The sequence below is a fragment of the Natator depressus genome, chromosome 3, assembly GCF_965152275.1.
Source record: "Natator depressus isolate rNatDep1 chromosome 3, rNatDep2.hap1, whole genome shotgun sequence".
Classification (NCBI taxonomy): domain Eukaryota; kingdom Metazoa; phylum Chordata; order Testudines; family Cheloniidae; genus Natator; species Natator depressus.
This window is the reverse complement of record NC_134236.1, coordinates 207,957,821-207,976,647: the sequence shown is the minus strand read 5'-3', so window position 1 is coordinate 207,976,647 and position 18,827 is coordinate 207,957,821. Positions and strand designations below refer to the sequence as shown.

Below are 18,827 nucleotides of genomic sequence, written 5' to 3'. Positions count from 1 at the left end.
TTGCCATTATGTCCTGTGTGAAGGGGAATATGAACCCTTAACATTGTAAGACAAAGACCAAGACACGATTTTTCATTTAAAACTTTCAAAAGTATTCCTGAAACGAGAGATCTATAATGGTCTTTAGGCAGCAAAAGACTCTGAGGTTACAAGCTTTAACCAAGTCATGGCACAAGGACAGTTAATAAGGGTTTTATGCAAAAAGGTTGTGTATTCCAGAGAGTGAATAATGAAGATACAGCCATGACTTTATCTCGCTGTGTCAGGACAATGAAAGAATTCTGTGAAGATGATAAAAGATTGGAGTGGATGGGGAAAGGAATACTTGGATTATATAACTTAATAAAGTGTTTAGGTAATGGGGGAACAGGAGGGAAATCAGGTTTTATTTGGACTTCACAGATGTGAAATTAAATCTTTTTTTTGTAAATGACACATTCAGATGAAAGAAGTCACCAGCTATTCAATTCATTCCCTCTGAAGCATCTGGTACTAGTCACTGTCGGCAGACAGGCTAGTGGGCTAGATGGACCATTAGTCTGACCCAATATGGTTGTTCTCCATGTTCACTGTTTTGGGGCTATATTCTCTATGGTTCCATGCACTTTCTTTGAAGAAATGGCATTCCTTAAGGATACTACGGTCTTGACATGCTATCAGAGACCAGATTACTCTCAACAGGGCTGTGGTATAGGTAATCCTGTCTGTCTGTACTTTAAACCTTAGAGCCAGCTTTTGCTGTCTGAGTTTTCATGTCCTGTTAAAGCATATGCTTTAAGCTACTTGTTTTTCCTCTTATTGTGAATGCAGCTTCCTCTTTGCTGCTTGGGTACCAGCAAGGGGAGCGTTACGAGCACTTCAAAGAGGGTGTACTTGCTCTTAGTTCTAGTGCCACTGTGGCTCCCAGCAGCCAGGAAAGTCCTGGTCAGCCCTTACATCCTTGGCATGGAGCTTGCTTTGTGAGGATGGCACTTGGGCTGTCCATTTGGCATGTAGGAGCTGGGAGGGGTTGGAGCATGCTCAGTGCAGATGGAATCTTTGGAGAATTTAGCTGCCGACTAAGAAGTCTCTACTGGGCAGCTAAACATGAGATTTTTCAGAGGCTTATAACTTTGGCCAAATTTGGATTGTATTTCATGGGGATGGCCTAAGGCATATCCCTGACACCAGGCAGCCTCTCCCCGTACCAAATTTAAATTCCCTCCTACAGAGTGTGAAAGTGCTAGAGCTTCTCAGCAAAACAATTGTAAGAATTATTTTTAACATGAGCAAAACAACAGATATTTCCCTAATCTCATTCTGGGAAACAGTAGATCCAATTAGCTGAAACTTTATTTTAAAAAAAGAAATCTGCCTGAGCACATGCAGGGTGAAATACTTCAACCTGAGCAGTTAAAGATGGGCAAAACTGTAAGCAATTGAAAACAGGGTCCCATAATGGAATGTGTGAGGCAACCTTACCTAACAGCACTGTTACCTGTGCTGCCAGTAATATATTATGGATGTGCTGTTTACAGATCCGTTATTGTTCCCTTTATAGTTTTGCTGCACAGAACCTAATGTTTCGTAGGAATGAGTTATTGCTGTGAAGCTTTTTCTGTCTGTAGATATATTTAGATTTTTCAGAAGTATAGGATAAAACTTCTTGCCTGGCAAGCCATTCAAAATGCCCTACTAAAAATGAGAAAAATTTAAATTTTTTATTCACTGCAAATTTCAAAGTGGAATACTCTGTAAACTCAAAGTTCAGTCACACAGTAGGTTGCTTTTCGCATTTAAAATTCATACTTTGGTTTTGAAATAAAAATTAACAATCTTTATCTGATTGGATTTCCTCCAGCTTCATAGCAATTAAATGTTAAATTAAGCAGTTAGCACTTTAAATTTAGAGTGTGGCGTGCTTCACTGAGTTCCAGAACTATAGGATCTGTGGGGTAGATTTGTGTATCTGTCCCCTGATATGGTCTGTATTGCCGTATCTGCTCCTGGACTGATCAGAGGTATATTGAGCAATGCAAGGGGTGCCCTAGTGCCACAGGCGCCAGCTTTTGTCGGAGGTCTGAGCACCTCCCAACTACTTAAAATTAGGAACAAGATTTTTTTTCCTTCCCAGCTGTAGGAGCAGAAGCTTGATTAGTTTTATAGGGTGTCTGTGTCTGTGAGTGGGTGGGAGAGTGGGTGTGTTTGGGTGTCTGAAGAACTTACTGAGGGAAAGCAAGTTAGAAGTGAATTTTTCTCATACGTGGTCAGTTCACTTGTCAAGAACTGGAATGGGCTATTGGGCTGACTGGCTATTCAGGACCATAGAAGCAGCCAGTTGGTCATAATCCTTGGTGCCAGATGAAGCTCTCCATATGTAAGTCTGGTGACTGATTCGCAGCTCCACCAAGGTGATCTGTTTCCATAGTAGCAGGCTCTTGTGAGCTCCATATTCTTCAGCAGATCCTTGGACAGCTCCTCACCCTTAGTCTTCATGGAAGGTCTCTCCAAAGACTCAGCACCAGTCCTTAGAACTGAGCCTGCAGTACTCTCCTGTGAGTTCCAGAAGTAGAATTGTCATGGGCTATTCTGTAGCATTTACTTTAATATCTGTACATATAGAGCCACAGTGATCATCCGTTCACTTTAAAGGCCAATTGTTTCAATATGTGCTATTTTTTTAAACCAAGAAAATAGTGCCCGGTACCCTGTGAAATGTTGCAGGTATGAATTATTAAATACGTAATACTTAGATCAGCACCTTCTTTTTGCAGTAGTTTGTCACACTTCGTCCCAGTGAGCTCCTTCTCCAAAGTGGATAGTGTCACATGCCATCCCTTTGAGAGAACAGCCTGTGTTTTTGCTCGTTCGTCCAGCTGCAATTCAGTGTATCCCGTGGTTTACTGCATTCCCAAAGACATGAGAGAGAGAAATCCAAGAGATGCCCCACTGGAATGCCTAGGTATCCTTGGCTGTCTCAGGTTCATAGCCAAAGACCTAGGAAGGTCTTTCTCATTTTGGAGACATTCCTGTTTGTGTAACTCTAGTCTCTCATTGGGAGATAGAACCATGGACCTGCCCTTTGAGATGAGAATTTCAGAGTTGCAGACAGTAATGGTTAACTCATCTTATACCCCCTTTTCCACCCTTCTGAAGACAAGGTGCTTTTGGGCAACATCGCATTTTTTTGACCGGTATTAATTTGGCCTTTCATCTCAAATGGCCCCCTAATCTGTTTTTGTGCATAGCTACCCTGGGAAACTCAAGTTATGTGCCTTGTATGCGAAAAGAGCTCTTAGTTACTAGTTATGGTAAAGTAGACCATTTTGCTTACTATTTATTTAGCAGGGTTCCTCACCAAGGACCTCATTGTTAACTAGTCTTCTACAGTGGAGACTTCAAGAATCAGATTATGGGTTTACTTATCCCTCAGCCACACTGACACTTCCGACTCCCTACTACTTTGGAGCCTAGTTGCATATTGGGCTTCTGAAGATAATGATCTGAAGGATAGTTAAATGCAGGGTGAATTATTTATACCTTCAGTCTGTGAAATGTATGTCTCTGAGCACACTTGGGTGAGCCCGAACTGCCAACTGTTGCTTCAAAAAAATTTCCAATGCTGCATGGCTAAGAACGCAACTCCAACACTGCTGTTATGTGGAGGGAATGTGTTTGGGAAGCAGGACTTCCTTAGGATAGGTAACTCCTTATTAGCAGATTAAAAAGCCTTTTAGATTCTGCTTTCATGAGCCACAGGCCAGGCTAACTCTGAATTCACTGCATATGTACAAGTAGGGGGAGGACTGATAGGAGGATGGGAGGAGTTTCTTATATAGGTGTTTTTGAATGCCTTTAATAGGGACGTGGTTTCTGTTTTTGGTTTATGTATTTGTACATGCACCTCGCTATTCAGATTGACTCATTTATTAAATTTGAAATAAATACACTTTGGTTAAAAAGTAAGGGCACATATCTTTACAGGTTCAACAGAACTTCCTCGTCTGTACATTGCATGTATAACACAGGCTAGTTTCGTATTGATATTCGTTGTTTGCAAACACAGCTACAAGACCAAAAACAAACGAACAACAAAAGGTAAGAGCAGGAACACTGATGTCACCAAGACTGAAGATGTGTTTTTAAAGTATTCATGTATCTGGCTGAGAGATTTCAAAGGGTTAAGTTAGCAAGTTGATGGAAGTACTTTTATAGCTTTGTTGCCTGGGATCTGATAAATGCGAATGGACAGCAAACTCTGAGAGCTTAAGCATTCAGGCACTGGCTGTGTTTCATAAGATTTATTGTTTGTAGTGTTACATTCTACCAGTTGTTTTTAAACACTGTCCTAAATTAAGGTGACTGCTTGGGATTGTAATGCACATGTTGCATCAAGCAAAGGGAATCTTAATAGATTTTCCAAAATGTTAATGGCAAAACTTTTCTCTCCTTTCCTCGGTAACTTTCATTTAATTTCCCAGACACTAGAGCAGTGGTGTCAAACCTCTTCAGCCTGAGGGCCAAACACATTATTTCAGAAAGGTCAGGGAGCCACAGCCAATACTTTGTGGCATGTTTTCTTCCCTGTTCTGCTCCGACTTCACTATTCATGCCCCTCCAAGTTCCCCTGCTGGGATGATCTCCATATGTGGGAAGTCTCCAGTGAATGTAAAGCTGGCATAGTCAGTTGCTACATCTCCCTTGGTTGGAGCACATTACAGTCTAGCTACCTGTACATAGCTGGTGTACATCCCTTAGTAGACCACTGAGTTGGCATTACTTAAAGCAGCCCTACTTTGGGCTGGAGAAGAAAATTGGGAACCAGTAACTGGCCATTGGGTCTTAGTTTCTCCTCTTCTGGGCTGCCCTGGGTGGCTGTGTGGGGTAAGGGAGCCATCCTTTGTTAGGTGCACTCCCTTTAGATGGGACTCAGGCAGAGGCAGCTGAGCTGTTAGCAGGATTCTCAGAGCTTAACGGAAGGAAAAGAGCAGCCAGAGCTACTTTCTTCTTCCCCTGTGATGTAGAAGTCAGCCAGCAGGTGAGCTGTTGAGTAGCTGTGGCAAAGAAGGGAAACCAGCTGCTCAGTGTGCTCCTGGTGAAGTGGTGGGAGGCATTTGGGGTGATACCCTTAACTGCATCTCCATAGTGTTTCAAATCAGCGCTCTTGCTCAAACTTAAAAATGGCATGACTTGGGACACGTTTCCAATTATAGTCAAATGGAAACTTTCTTTTTAACACAGTCCCCCTCCAAGAGCACAGCTGTCCCAGAGCCACAAGATCTGGGCTGTGTCTGGGAACCAGTCCCTTGGGAGTGGCCCCTTTATTGTGCTGAACCCCAAGGAACCACACAATTCCACAAGGGCAGGCCTGTGGCCTCCCTGACTCCAAAACTGGGCGTTTGGGCAAAAGCTGTCCCTGTTTCTCTCCTTGTAGCCTGTCCAGCCGATCCAGACTCCTGCATGGGACTTGTTCTGCCCCTTCAGGGCACAATGCTCGCAGTAAGTGTTTGCAGCAGCATCACAGCCTTCTCAAAACAAGATAATTTATTAGTCACCTGGCATACAGAACCTGACCATGCTGAGGCTAGCCTAGAGAAGCAAAGGCGAAGCCAGAGGTTAGACTGGCTATGAGCCATGCTGCTGTAGCAACCATCTTTGATTCCTCTCGGTCTCCCTTTCGTTGTGTTAGTCCCATGTGAGAGCTCCCCTGTTTCTCTGAGAGTTCCATTCTTAACACAGCCACAGCATGTAACACCTTTCCCCTTTGTTCTCCAGCTCAGGACTTGCTCTGGTTCTCTACAGAGAGGTGGAGGGAAATCGTCCTTTTGGCTGTTGTTTGCTAAGTGTGAATGTCTTGGTCATTGAGGTTTCTATTGTCTCTTCCGGATCCTCCAATCAGATATGTCAGCTTTATTCAGCTTGGTTGGAAACGAGTTATTAACAGTCTGCTATGTGAGTCAAACACCTTATCTCTTCCTGATACACACCAGGTATGTCTACACGCTGCTATAGTGTGTTAAGTGTAGACGCTTCCTGCGCCGACAGGGAGTTCTCCCATAGAATCCTAGAATACCAGGGTTGGAAGGGACCTCAGGAGATCATCTAGCCCAAGCCCCCGGTCAAAGCAGGACAAATCCCCAATTTTTGCCCCAGATCCCAAATGGCCCCCCTCAAGGATTGAACTCACAACCCTGGGTTTAGCAGGCCAATGCTCAAACCACTGAGCTATCCCTCTCCCCCCATCAGTGAAGGTAATCCATCGTCCTGAGAGGTGATTGCTAGGTCAGTGGAAGAATTCTTCTGTCGACCTAGCACCATCTACACTGCGGTTAGGTCAGTAGTGTAGCTACGTCTCTCGGGGGTGTTAATTTTTCAAGCTATACGGATATAATTTCCTTGTGGAGAGCAGCCCTCAGTACATAGTAATGCAAAGCCCCGAGGGAAACAGAGGCATGCATAGGAATCCTAAACATACCAACATTCCCACATTCATCACGACAGCTTAAAGCTGTGAGGGCCACATATTGGACATCACTGGACGAGTGGCCTGTATTAATGGGGGTGAAGAAGGGGCTGTTAGAAGAAAACCCTACTATGTGGTTTCTTCACTCAGCTAAGGTTCCTTCTTAACCTCAGTGCTTATTTAAAAACAGCAAAAATAAATATCTATAAAATGTTAGTTTGTTACCTAATAGGTCCCCCTGAGTTGAAAATAGCTTGTATCTGTTGCAGTGAAACTGAGTGTTACGTAAAAACAAAACAAAAAGACCAAGATTGAGGAGGAAGAGCCTGAACGTGGTATGTGTAGATTGTGGGGAGAACGTAAGGTAAACTGTAAACAGATGTGACGTTGATATTTGTTCTGTGCTTTCTAACAGAAGCTGGTGCCTTATGGAAAACTGAGACATACTGTGTATGTATTTTTTGTCTCCTTTTGCATAGGGACACTTTGTAATAAACAAGATTTCTGCTTCTCTAAGTGGTGTGCTCCTGTTGCTTATTCCTCACCTGAAGTCGTAGGCATTTTCTGATCTGATCCTTTCTCATCACAGCAATGATTTTTCATGTCAGGAATCAATTATATGCAGAATAAGCAGGAGCATATGAGTTCTTAAATGATTGTCTTGTTTGCATTTGTGTACATGAAGTTTGATTTTTTATTTTTTTTTTAAAGGGGCACTAAAAAGATCAGACATACAGGTGTGAACAGTGTTCCTCCAAGTGTCTCCATAAGTTGTCTGTTGGCCTTAGATCTGTTGGAAAACAAGAATTGTTATCCAAATCCTGGGCTAGTGCTTACATGGCAGTAAGGGACCCAATAGCTTTGCAGGTATGGGCCCTAGGGCTTATCTAAGCAGGTAAGCTAAGCAGCATGAGTTAGGGTGTGAATTAAAATGATGTAAATTTACACTGGCAATTAAAATTACACTGGTTAATTCCCCTGCGGGCACTGTTATTCCAGTATGATGATGTCTGCCTTTGGGGTTTTTTATGTTGCTTTGGAAGTGGTTTCTGCTAAGTCAAAAAAGCTACTCTTATCCTGGAGTAAGAGTGCCCACACGATTGAGTTATATCAGTATAACTGGAAAAATCCCCTGTATACATGAGCACTTAGAGTAGAAGTGCTCAATACCAGCTTCAGAAAGTTGCATAGGTAAACATTTATTTTGCAGAAAACGGAATATCTTGTTACCTGTTGATGGGTGATCAGATGAATGTCCAATTTCTGAATATTGTAAGTGGGGACAATATTTTCATGAGTCTGGGTTTTTTGGTTTTTGGTTTTTGATGATCGGATGCCAGTTTCTTGGAGAATAGGTTACTTTTTCTCCCCTCCCCCCCCCCCACCAACAATGGATGCACTCTGTGATTTAGAGTACTGAAGTGTGTCATGATATGACTAGTACTGCTCCTGTGTGATGATGGTGAAAGTTATTCGGTGGCTAGCAAGTGTTAAATTAATGTTGAGAGTTTATTTCTGCCTGCTTGCGTGGCTAATTATGACTTGACACTTCTGATTTTGTGATTTGGCAGCACCACAGAAAGTCCTTTCTGAAAACCTCAGATTGATTTCACTCTCAGCCACCTAACCATGATACTAATTTCTTGAATTGCTGAGCTTTTATCATTTGAAGCCTATATAAAGGCTCATAACACATCCTCTTAGGGGAGAACGTTGGAACAGAGGGACGTATGTTCTTTCTCCCATTAACTTTTTATTGTTCCATTAATGCCCCTTTTTAAAGTGGTTCTAGACTCGAACAGTGTGTTTTGGTTTTTGTTTCCCTTACCTCCCAACCCCCTTTCTCCCACTCCAGTTTCTTTTAATGTGGTTATTATGTAGTTGATTAAAAACGTCGTAACATGAGGCTATCTGAACTACATGTTTTAATGCTGGGCTGAAAAGTTGATTTTCTGTATGTAGCATTGAGAAACTTTACATTAGTTTAGTTGTAACTTCTTCTGGGGAAGACAATTGCCTAGGTCAGTTGGGCTCATTTAGGTTGGTTTTTGTTCTCCTCCACATCCTCCTTTGCGTTGTTTTCCCAGTTCCAAAATGTTCCCATCAAATGTCATGAGGACTTTATTCATTTTGTTAGCTGCTGAATTTCATTCAGTAAAATTGTGCCTGATAAAACCTTCACAATGAAGGTTGATTGGTACTAGTCTATCACTACTGCAGCTTGAAAACAAAATATATATCTGAGCAAGCAAATAATAGTTTGGCTCAGAAATCAATTTTCCAGCAAGACCGGAGCCAGACACTTACTTAGGTGATTGTCCCTCCTCCTCCCACTTTTTTACTGCCTTACTAATCCTTTGAATATTTTTAGATTGAAAGCTATGTGTATTCCCTTGTGATTCCTTTTAGGTTTTTTTAGCCAAGTTTGTGAAGTACTCTGTTAAAAAAGTGTTGTCATGCTTCTTAGAGTCTGAGTGTATACTTCCAGTTAATATATCTTATGTCAGTGTGATGCTCTACCCGAGGCACTCAGAACTCTCTCTGCCTCAGCACGGGAGAGCTGTGCTGGAGGTTAGACAGGTGTAGCAGGGCCCTGACACAGTCTGTCTGCCTGCCTCACCAGCAACCTCCAGTTCCAGAGTTCCCCAGAGACTTCTCTGTGCAGCATCCAGTCCCTCTCACTGGACACTCTCAGAAATTAAGTTTGCTGCCTGCAAAGAGGCAGTGTACACACTAGCCTGGCTCCGTGAGGCTACACACTCTACATTAAAACACAGCACTGAGATGATTTATAGTAAAACTAAGAGTAAGTTTATTAATAAAGAACATAGATTTAAGTTATACTAAGCAGAGATAACAGAAAATAGTTGAAAGCAAAACAAAACATGCTTTCTAAAACTTAATTCTAGCAAGTTATCTTTGCCTAAAATAGTTTCTTACTTACATCAAGCTACCAGCATCTCCAGCCCTCTAGGAGGCAAGAGGATCCAATGTTCACAGACTCAAAGGTTGCTGTTCCCTTTGTCCCCTATATGATGGATAACCAGAATTTTTTTGCTCCCCTTATATTTCCCAGAGTCCATTGTCTTTGTCTTAGGAGCCAAGAAAACCACCTGGGGGTTCAGACTCTGGTGAGCTCACCAAGCTGTTTCTTCCACTGCTTGATTGCTTTGGTTACCTCATATGTAAATGTACTTTCATTGTTTATGGCTTACAAAACTTGCCCCAGATATGTAAATTCAGTCCTTTGTCTAAGGCAGGCTTGTCTAGCCTCTGCCTCCAAAACATATTTTAAGAACATATTTCCAGCACACACAACTCTTTATCCACATCCCTTATTGCATCACTCAGTGATATTCATGACCAGTGTCTCACCAGTTTTTGTACTGTCTTACTCAATGCACTTTTATAGTACAATAATATTGTATACAATGAGTTAATTCAATTGCTTATTCTTTGGGGTTCAGATCACCCATTCTCTGTCCCGGGGTGCCTAGACCCAGATTGTGACAATCAGCATAGATCTGCTTTCCAACGTGGCATGCACCAAATTGTCTGTTAAAAGATGATCATTTCTCTCACTGTGTTTCAGAATTGCGATTTTTATGTTCACTTTAAATTCTGTTTCTTAAAATGAGTAACGAAGCTGTCAACTATATATTTTTTTTAAAATGTGAAAGTTATGTATTGGCACGCTTTTAGCAGCCAATGCTCCCCCCCCCCCCATCTAGTTTTTCTATTATAATGCTTGATAAAATTCTGTAACTAAGGGGAATTGTTCTTTAGTTTGTGCAGTAATAATATATTCCCAGATATAAACAAACATCCCTCCCCCAAAACCTCACAATGTACTTTAACTTCTAGGTTGACAAAAATGAGATTTTTCTTCATTTTTGGACATTTTGGTACTATTTGACCTAAAAGCCTAAAACTGTTGTCTTGATGGATTAAAAGAGAAAGTTGTAGAGGTGTCCTCCAACAGGCAGAGAAACTAATTAAATGTGGTTCTACTCAGCAAAGTGACTGGGGAAAATGGCACCGTAATCAGTAGATCTTCACTCTGTATGCATTGAGTTCCTTGTGATCACTTTAGTGATGCTATATGTTTTTGCTGCTTCATACTACCGATAGGCTTGTAGAAACAAGCTATGGGAAAGCGAGTTAGTTTTTGTTCTGTTTCACACACCACTCAGAGAACAGCTAACAAACTGCAGAGCCAATTCTGCCCTGATACACCTTGATTCTGCTCCCAGAAAACAGGGTTGCACAGGTGTGTCAGAAAACAAAATTTGGCCTGTGCCATCTTTTACTAGTATCTAATGGCTGAGCCAGAAAGAAGCCAGCTTGATTTTGAGATTCCATTTCAGTTTGCAGGACTCATCAGTAAGTAAAATGTTTGTTTTTCCTTGTAAGCAAAGCACATTTGAATTGGGAATCATTAAAATACTAAAAATACTAAAAATTACAATAATTAAAATACTAAAAATTACAATCCCGGGATGCTGTTTTCACAGTATCCCTTTGTCAGATTTGAACCACACTTTCAGAGTTTAGGAGGAGAGTGCACTTCCTTCATTTTTCTTCATTTCTTACACATTTGGGCTGTTCAAAATAATAGGATTTTTTAAATATATTTTGAGTTTTAAAACAAAAGGCTGTTGCTAACCGTGTTTTTAGGAAACCAGTTTCTCTTTTAAAACAGTGCCATTGTCATGTGGTGTAATGCATGATTTACAGGAAGGGAGAACCTCTGATTATCGCTCACAACTAGGGCACCTCTCTCCCAAACTGGCAGCTGCACTTCTGACAGGGTAGAGCTCTGGTAGGCATTGATATCTAGGCAAGTGGCTCAGGTCCTTCTGGTGTCTTGGAAGCCATCTGTCAGAAGGCCCTGAAATTTGAAACGCAGGAAGTTTGTGGTGCATTCAGGCCCAAGTCAGCTCCTGTTTTTTATTCTTCCCCTTCCACACACATGGAGAGACTGCTTACCTGCCTCCTGATGTAAAGGCCAGCTCCATCCACGTACATTTGGCAGCTATTTTAGCCTGTCATGAACTGATTCAAAGGAGACCAGTGCCCAGTGATGTGGGAGATGAGGCTCTCAAAATAAGCCAGTTAGAGGCTTAGAAGATCCTTGTTGTCAGATTGAGGCAGTGTTTGACATTTGAAACCTCATGTTAAACAGCTCCCAGTGTTAGGGGAGAATGACGTCACTCTGACAAAGCTGATGGAAGTTTCTTTCGAGCCATTCAGTTCCCGTGAGCTCAATTATCTCGCATGGAAGGTTGCTTTCTTGCTGGGAGTCCTTTCAGCTCACAGGTGGAAGTGAGCTTCAGGCTGTCGTGACCGATCCAGTTTACACCAGGTTTAAGGTGGTGCTGTGGAATCATTGAAGAATCCTCCCCACAGTGGTCTGAGAGTTCCACTCCATTAAGTTTGTCGTCCTGCCAACATTTCTGTCGTGCCTTCTTTTCCCTTCCCCATGAGGCCCTTCTCCATGTGCTCAGTGTCAAAAGGTCTATGGGGCGCAGAGTTTCATTTGGGGCAGACTAAAGCCCTTAGGAAGTCCACTCAACTGCTTGCTGTTTTTCACACCAATCAGTGTGGGCAGTGCGGTAATAGTGTCTGACTTTTTTTATAGCTTGGCCGGCCAGAAGCTAGAAGACTGTAAGAACATAAAAATGGCCATACTGGGTCAGATCAATGGCCTTTGTAGCGTAATAGCCTGTTTTCTGACATTGTTCGGTGCCAGATGCTTCGGAGGGAACAAACAGAACGTGCCAGTTATTCAGTGAGCCATCCCCTGTCGTCCAGTCCCAGCTTCTGGCAGTCCGAAGTTTAAGGAGCCTCAGAACATCGAGTTGATCCCTGATCATCTTGGCTACTAGCCATTGATGGACCTATCATCCATGAAGTTACCTAATTCTTTGTTGAACCCAGTTATACTTTTGGCCTTCACAACATCCCCTGGCAGTGAGTTCCACTGGTTAACTGCATTTCTTTAAGAAGTGCTTCCTTATGTTTGTTTTAAACCTGCTGCTTGTTTCATTGGGTGACTCCTGGTTCTTGTGTTCTGGGAAGGGGGTAAATATACTTCCTTATTCACTTTCTCTAAACCATTCATGATTTTATAGACCTTTATCTCCCCCTCCCCCCCCCCCCCCCCCGCAGTCGTCTCTTTTCCAAGCTCATCAGTCCCAGACTTTTTAATCTCTCCTTGGATGGTAGCTGTTTCTTAACCCCAAACATTTTCATTGACTACCTCTGTACTTTTCTCATTTCTAATGCATCTTTTTTGAGATGGGTTGACCAGAACTGCATGCAGTATTCAAGGTGTGGGGGCACCATGGATTTATACCAGTGATACTCAGACCCTTGGTTCAGAAGCCATATTTGTGATCAGCATTACCCAAAAGAGCCACAGCACTGTGAATTCATTGTTTCATTTACTGTAGTACTATATAGTTGTATTTAAACAGTATGAGGGGAAATATTTAGTGTGTGTATATATTTTTTTCTCACAGCAAAATGACTGACCAAGTATTTTATCAACTACAATTGGTTAATAACATAGTAAAAGCATCCTGATTAGTTAATAACTTAGGTTAATAATTAAATCACACGGTGTTTTATCTGTTGTGCTGCAAAGAGCCGCAGGAGACACATCAAAGAATATCTTGTGGCTTGGCTTGTGAGCCTCAGTCTCAATATCACCTATATATATGATGATGATATGATATCTTCCATCTTAGTGTCTTTCCCTTTCCTAATGGTTCCTCACATTCTGTTAGCATTTTTGACTGCCACTGCGTACAGAGCAGATGTTTTCAGAGAACTATCCATAATGACCCCCATCATTTGTATGTATAATTGGAATTATGCAGTACTCTGCCTTTATCAACATTGAATTTCATCTGCCATTTTGTTGCCCAGTCACCCAGTTTTGTGAGATCCCTTGTAACTCTTATTTTGTGAGCTTCACTTTCTGTTCAAGGAAAGGAACTGACTTTAGAGGGCAGTAGTTACGCCTCTGTGGGTGGCATGCAAAGGTTAGTATGAGTCTGGCTCCTGCTTTACCTTGCTCCTGCTGCCCTCAGATCAAAATTATAAGAGCTGTGGTAGATCCACCTGTGTCATACTAGAAAGCTAAGACCCAAGAGTGAGAACTCTGATTACCTGGTATTTTCAGAGAAGCAGAATTGCAGGTAAATAATTTTCTCTTGCTGTCTTATGCAGCTTCCAGTGATTGTACTCTTAGGTATTTCGTTGTGTTAAAAACTGCATTCACAAAAATTGAGTCCACAAATTTTGGACAGAATAAGTTTAATAGATTTTTTTTCCCATTGTACGTTAATTTCAACAAGTAACTTTTGGAAATTTCAAAGTACTCTTCATTTTTGTTCTGATGCAGCTTCCAGGTGGGAGTCTCCCTCAATACGTGAAGACATGCAGCCAGAAATATGGATTGCACAGGAACTGCGGCGTATTGGAGATGAGTTTAATGCTTCCTATTGCCCAAGAAGGGTAACTTTATTTTTTTTATTTTTTTTTTTTAATTTTCTGTTTCCTTACATGCAAACTTTGAAAGGGAAAGGTTTATAACTTCTGGAAATATGTCTTGTTGCAAATGTTTCATGTTCCCAAATGTACAGAGATGTGCATAACATACACGTTTGTGTATATGCGGGTAATACTTACCTTATGGTAAGTCATGACTCCATAGTGAAGGTTATTTTGAATTTTTCACTTAAAACTAGGATTCAGCCTCTTCTCTGTGAAGTATACAGTGTATCTTCCCCTAATTTAAAGTACCCAGAGCCATCAAAATGCTTTCAAACATGTCTAAGTGCTTTGCTGGATCAAGACTATAATCTGTAAGTTAAAATTGTGTGTGGGGAGGGGGGCGTTTAGGCTTTTCAGGTGAATCTGCAAATTTAGTTTGAGTTAAAACTCGTTAAAACTGGGCATTTTAAGAAACTTGCTCTGGTGACTCTTGCTTTACTTTTACTCATTTATCTAAAACACCACTGCTCCCACAAACCCCAAACTATGCACATACCCATAGGCTGAGAATCTCTCAGACAGAGATTGCTTTTCATATTTTTAAAATAATGCAACAGTTTTTGTTTCTGTGTTGTGATGTGGCTGGAGAAATATTTTAGATGCTGAATGGATGATCCAGCACCATCATATTTAATTTAAAGATATCTCTTGTTACTTCTCCTGCATGTCCCCCCTCACAGCCAGTTGCCCCCAAGGTCGCCCCAAATGCTGCTCCTCATTCCCCAGGCACATTCTTGCTCGTCCTCTGCTCTTATGAGGGGTGGGCAGCCATATGTGGGATGCCTGTGGGGCAAACAGCCAGGGTGTGGGGACATGGGCGGTGAGTGGAGATGTAGGGACTGAGATGGAACAGTTCTGAGTCAGTCGGTTACCTCAGTGCTGAGGTGGCAGTCCTTGGACTTTTGTCACTGCTCCCTTGGCACTCCAGCACAGCCCTGCTCTGACCTAGGCACCCTCTACAGACATGTGCTTCCCTGCACACAACTCTGCTCCCCTTCTGCAGTGTGTTTTGAAACTTTTCTTATCTTATTTTTCAGTCTTAAAATATACTGGTAGTATTTTTAAAATAGCATATAAAATTGTAATGCTGTAAAATTCTGCCTTTATGTATATGAGGCAAAGTGGATAGAATTGAAATTACAAATTAATCCTAAAACTAAGCTAACAATTGTTTTTTAGAAGGAATTAAGTCAAAAAGTGATTGACTCAGCTTTACAATATTTATTCTACACTGCTTGCATCTTTATACATGCAATTTCTAGCCATTAACTTGTCCTTCCTCTCTTTTGAGAGGAGAACGACACTAAGCACAAGTGTCGCTAGGTCATAATCATAAAGTTTAAGGCCAGCAGGGACCACCAGATCATTAAGCTGACCTGTATATCACAGGTCAGTAACCCCCATGCTAAACCCAACAAGCATAATTAGACCAAAGTGTTACAGCCCTCAGCAGACTAACCTGCTGTGTGCCACAGGCTGAGAACAGCGGAGACAGGTGCACCAGTACCCTTGGTCCCTATCGATTAAGTGAGAGATGAGACGTTAACTGCTTGGATTTTTAACTGACTTCCATGAATGGTAAGTCAGTGACATGAGATTATTCTGTTTTTTTTTTTTTTAATAGAATCCATACAGTACTTGTCCTTGACTTTCATTTTGGGGGCTTTCAACTGTCTCAATCTCAGTGCAACCTGTTCTTCTCCCAAGCTGCTTCTTGACCCCATCGGCCCTGTTCACTGTTATCTCTTCTGTGTCGTCTAGTTCTCTGTATGCTATTATTTCTCTCCTGATGTTGCTCATACTTTGTGTAAGGTACTGAGTTTAGCAGCATATACTACAGCTGCGTTAACATAGTCTGAAGAAAAATCTTTTCCTAAGTATTTTAATTTGTTTTTCTTTTATTTTTGTTAATGGAACAAGCTGACAGAAAAGGCTTGCTTGCTTATTTCCTGGATGATCCTATCCCTGTTGGGGAAGGGAGATTCCCTTTCCCTAAGTCAATTTTACATAAAAGAGCTAATGGAGTCCTAGATCCACCCACTGGAGAATTCTGCCTGGCACAAGGGATGTTACATGTGATATTCTGTGATGTGTTGTCTGATGCTCTCATTTTTCTTTGAGATTTATGCACTGGTGGAATGTGTGTTGAAGTCGTTGCTGTTGACTTCTTTTCACTATAGGTTTCCTACGTCTCACTGGATATAGTGCTACATTATATAATACCTCTCCTTTGATTGTTGTTAGAATCAGATCTTGAACAAGAACATTCACAGGATGCATTCATGCTACACTGTTTGTCATCCTATCTTCTGGCTTCCCATAAAACTTATTGTGTGGTCCCCACAGTATGAATTCAACACTGTTTTGAAAATTTAGCCAAAACAATTAAATAGAAATATTGTTCAAAGGTAGCTGACTCAAGGCTGATGTCCTAATTGTGCGTGGTAAATACATTATATTCATTTTTATGGTATGACCTAAGCTGTACTGTACAATGAGCTAGAATCGGACTTCCAAGTTTAACTCATGGTTAAAAACACATAGTAAAGAGTTTTTTAACTTGCAAACTAGAAAAGCTGTATTTCCTGTACATGCCAAACTTTTCACAGACAGCGAAGGCATTAATATAAATGAACATAAAAATGATTCTTCTAGTGGTCCAGCTGTATGGATTCAAATGCAACAGGTTCTTAGCGCTGGAGTTAAAAGTTCATATTTGGGAAAACAATATCTGAAATAGATATTTTGACATTGAAGGATTCATGGGTAATGATTGAATGCCATGAAAATGTAAAACTCCTTTTTATATGCAGTCTTGTTTTAGCCGTGTTGGTTCTGGGATATTAGAGAGACCAGATGGGTGAGGGAATATCGTTTATTGGACCAATTTCTGTTGATGAAAGACAAGCTTTTGAGCTTACAGAGGACCTGAAGAGCTCTCTGTAAGCTTGAAAGCCTGTGTCTCTCACCCACAGAAGTTGGTCCAATAAAATGTATTACCTCACCCACCTGGTCTCTCAAAAACTCCATTTTGGCAGTTGTGACCATTAGAAACTGGTTTATATATATAATTCACTAAGATATTGAAATTAAAAATGATGCTGACATGCTGTGCAAATGTCTGTCTTAGGGCAGGTCTACACTACGGGGCTCAGTCGACCTAAGTTACACAACTCCAGCTACGTCAATAACATAACTGGAATCAACGTACCTTAGGCCGACTTATTGCGGTGTCTACACTGCGCTGGTTTGACGGGAGGAACTCTCCTGTCGACTTACCTTATGCTTCTCGTTATGGTGGAGGACCAGAGTCGGCAGGAGAGCGATCGGTGATCAATTTAGCGGGATCGACCCCCTGGTGGATTGATCGCCGCGCGTCTATCCCCCAGTAAGTGGAGACAAGTGCTTAGTCTAAGCAAACTTCCTGGGGCAGTGTGATCTAGTGGATTGGTCCCTATACTAGGAAACAGAACGCATGGGTTTCATTCTCTGCTACTGCTCTTGAAAACACTTCATGACTGTTCCTGTTTCCCCATCAGTAGAATGGGGACTATAACACTTAGCTTCGTTTGTAAACCACTTTGAGAAATATGTATGAAAAAAGTTATATTAAACTCTTGCTCTGATTAATCCAGATGGATTGATTTTAAATCACCAGTTTTAATCAGGATTTCAGTTGGCAAACGGGAAACATTAAAATTAATCTTATTTTTCATCTGTGCTTTTTATCAGTTTTCCTATAGAAAGGCTGATTCATGCTCGTTGGTAACCATTAAAACATGCTGATTTGCAACTAAATATATCCTTTACACTAAATCTCGTACTTGTTTTTGCTAACCAGGAGATATACTCCAGCTATATGCATTTATTTAAGCATTTGTATAGTTTAACATATATTTATTGTGGTTATTAATTTTTACATTTCTGTTCAAAAATTTACTAGATTTTTACACATAATCTGTGTCAAATTGCAGTTGGATGGAAATTGGAATTAAATTAACACTGGTCAGATCCCTGCATTCTAAAATTGCTAACGTAGTTACAACTAATACAAATGTGCCGCATAGGTAAGCGGGGGAAGTGAGTTCATCAAACCCTGTTTTGCATTTGAAACGAGCTGATTAAACTACGTATTATCTGTGGGGAGTGAATGGAAGTGATAGTTTCTGGTTACTGTGCCCTTCGAGGTTTCAGAACTAGTAGATCTTATCCTCACGAACCTTGGTTTTTATTCAGAGATTTGAAGAGGAAAATAAGCTTTCCTGCTTTTTCAACCCCCAGTTGGTTTCTCAACTTTGAACTAGTCCTTGAACTGAACTAGGAGAGTAGAATGAAATGACGAAAATAGTCTGACAAACACTGGTTTAGCATCAACCCGCTCACTGGTTTCTTTAAAACGTGAGTGGCAAATATGTTGTGTTTGAATGTTCTAATTTATTGTTAATTATTTTAAGATATAGGTTGTCATAATTGCTAATTTAATTTGAAATAGGTTTGCAAACAAAGAGAAATATACTAAAATTTGATTTTAAAAATGGGGTTTTTATTTAATTTTTTTATCCACCCTGGCTGAATCTCTTTTTGTGTAATAAGTTGAACATGGTAACAGTTTGACAAGTCACCTGACACCAAAGATAAAACACTAGTTAATCCATAGGGCTTCTAGAGGGTAATGGATGTTATTGGTCTGTGTAAAGATAGCATAATTATCCTGTGGTATTTCAATTAGACCCATTCTCAATCATGTGCTAACTGCATTTTGAAGGAACAGAATAGTACATTGTGTGGGTTATTGCAAAAGGTTTTCTTCTATAGAGGCTTG

At 41.0% G+C, this 18,827-nt stretch overlaps 1 protein-coding gene across 5 annotated transcripts in view; it reads left to right on the top strand.

The window, feature by feature from the left end:
- Positions 1-18,827, top strand: part of BCL2L11 (BCL2 like 11) — a 49,148-nt gene that overhangs the window by 12,117 nt on the left and 18,204 nt on the right. For 4 of the 5 annotated variants that reach the window (XM_074949830.1, XM_074949829.1, XM_074949828.1 and 1 more), the window contains one exon: positions 13,854-13,966. In XM_074949830.1, coding sequence (XP_074805931.1) covers positions 13,854-13,966 — 113 coding nt within the window. Of the gene's footprint in view, positions 1-3,963; positions 4,078-13,853; positions 13,967-18,827 lie in introns of all 5 variants that reach the window. The other variant, XM_074949827.1, reaches the window with a different exon arrangement.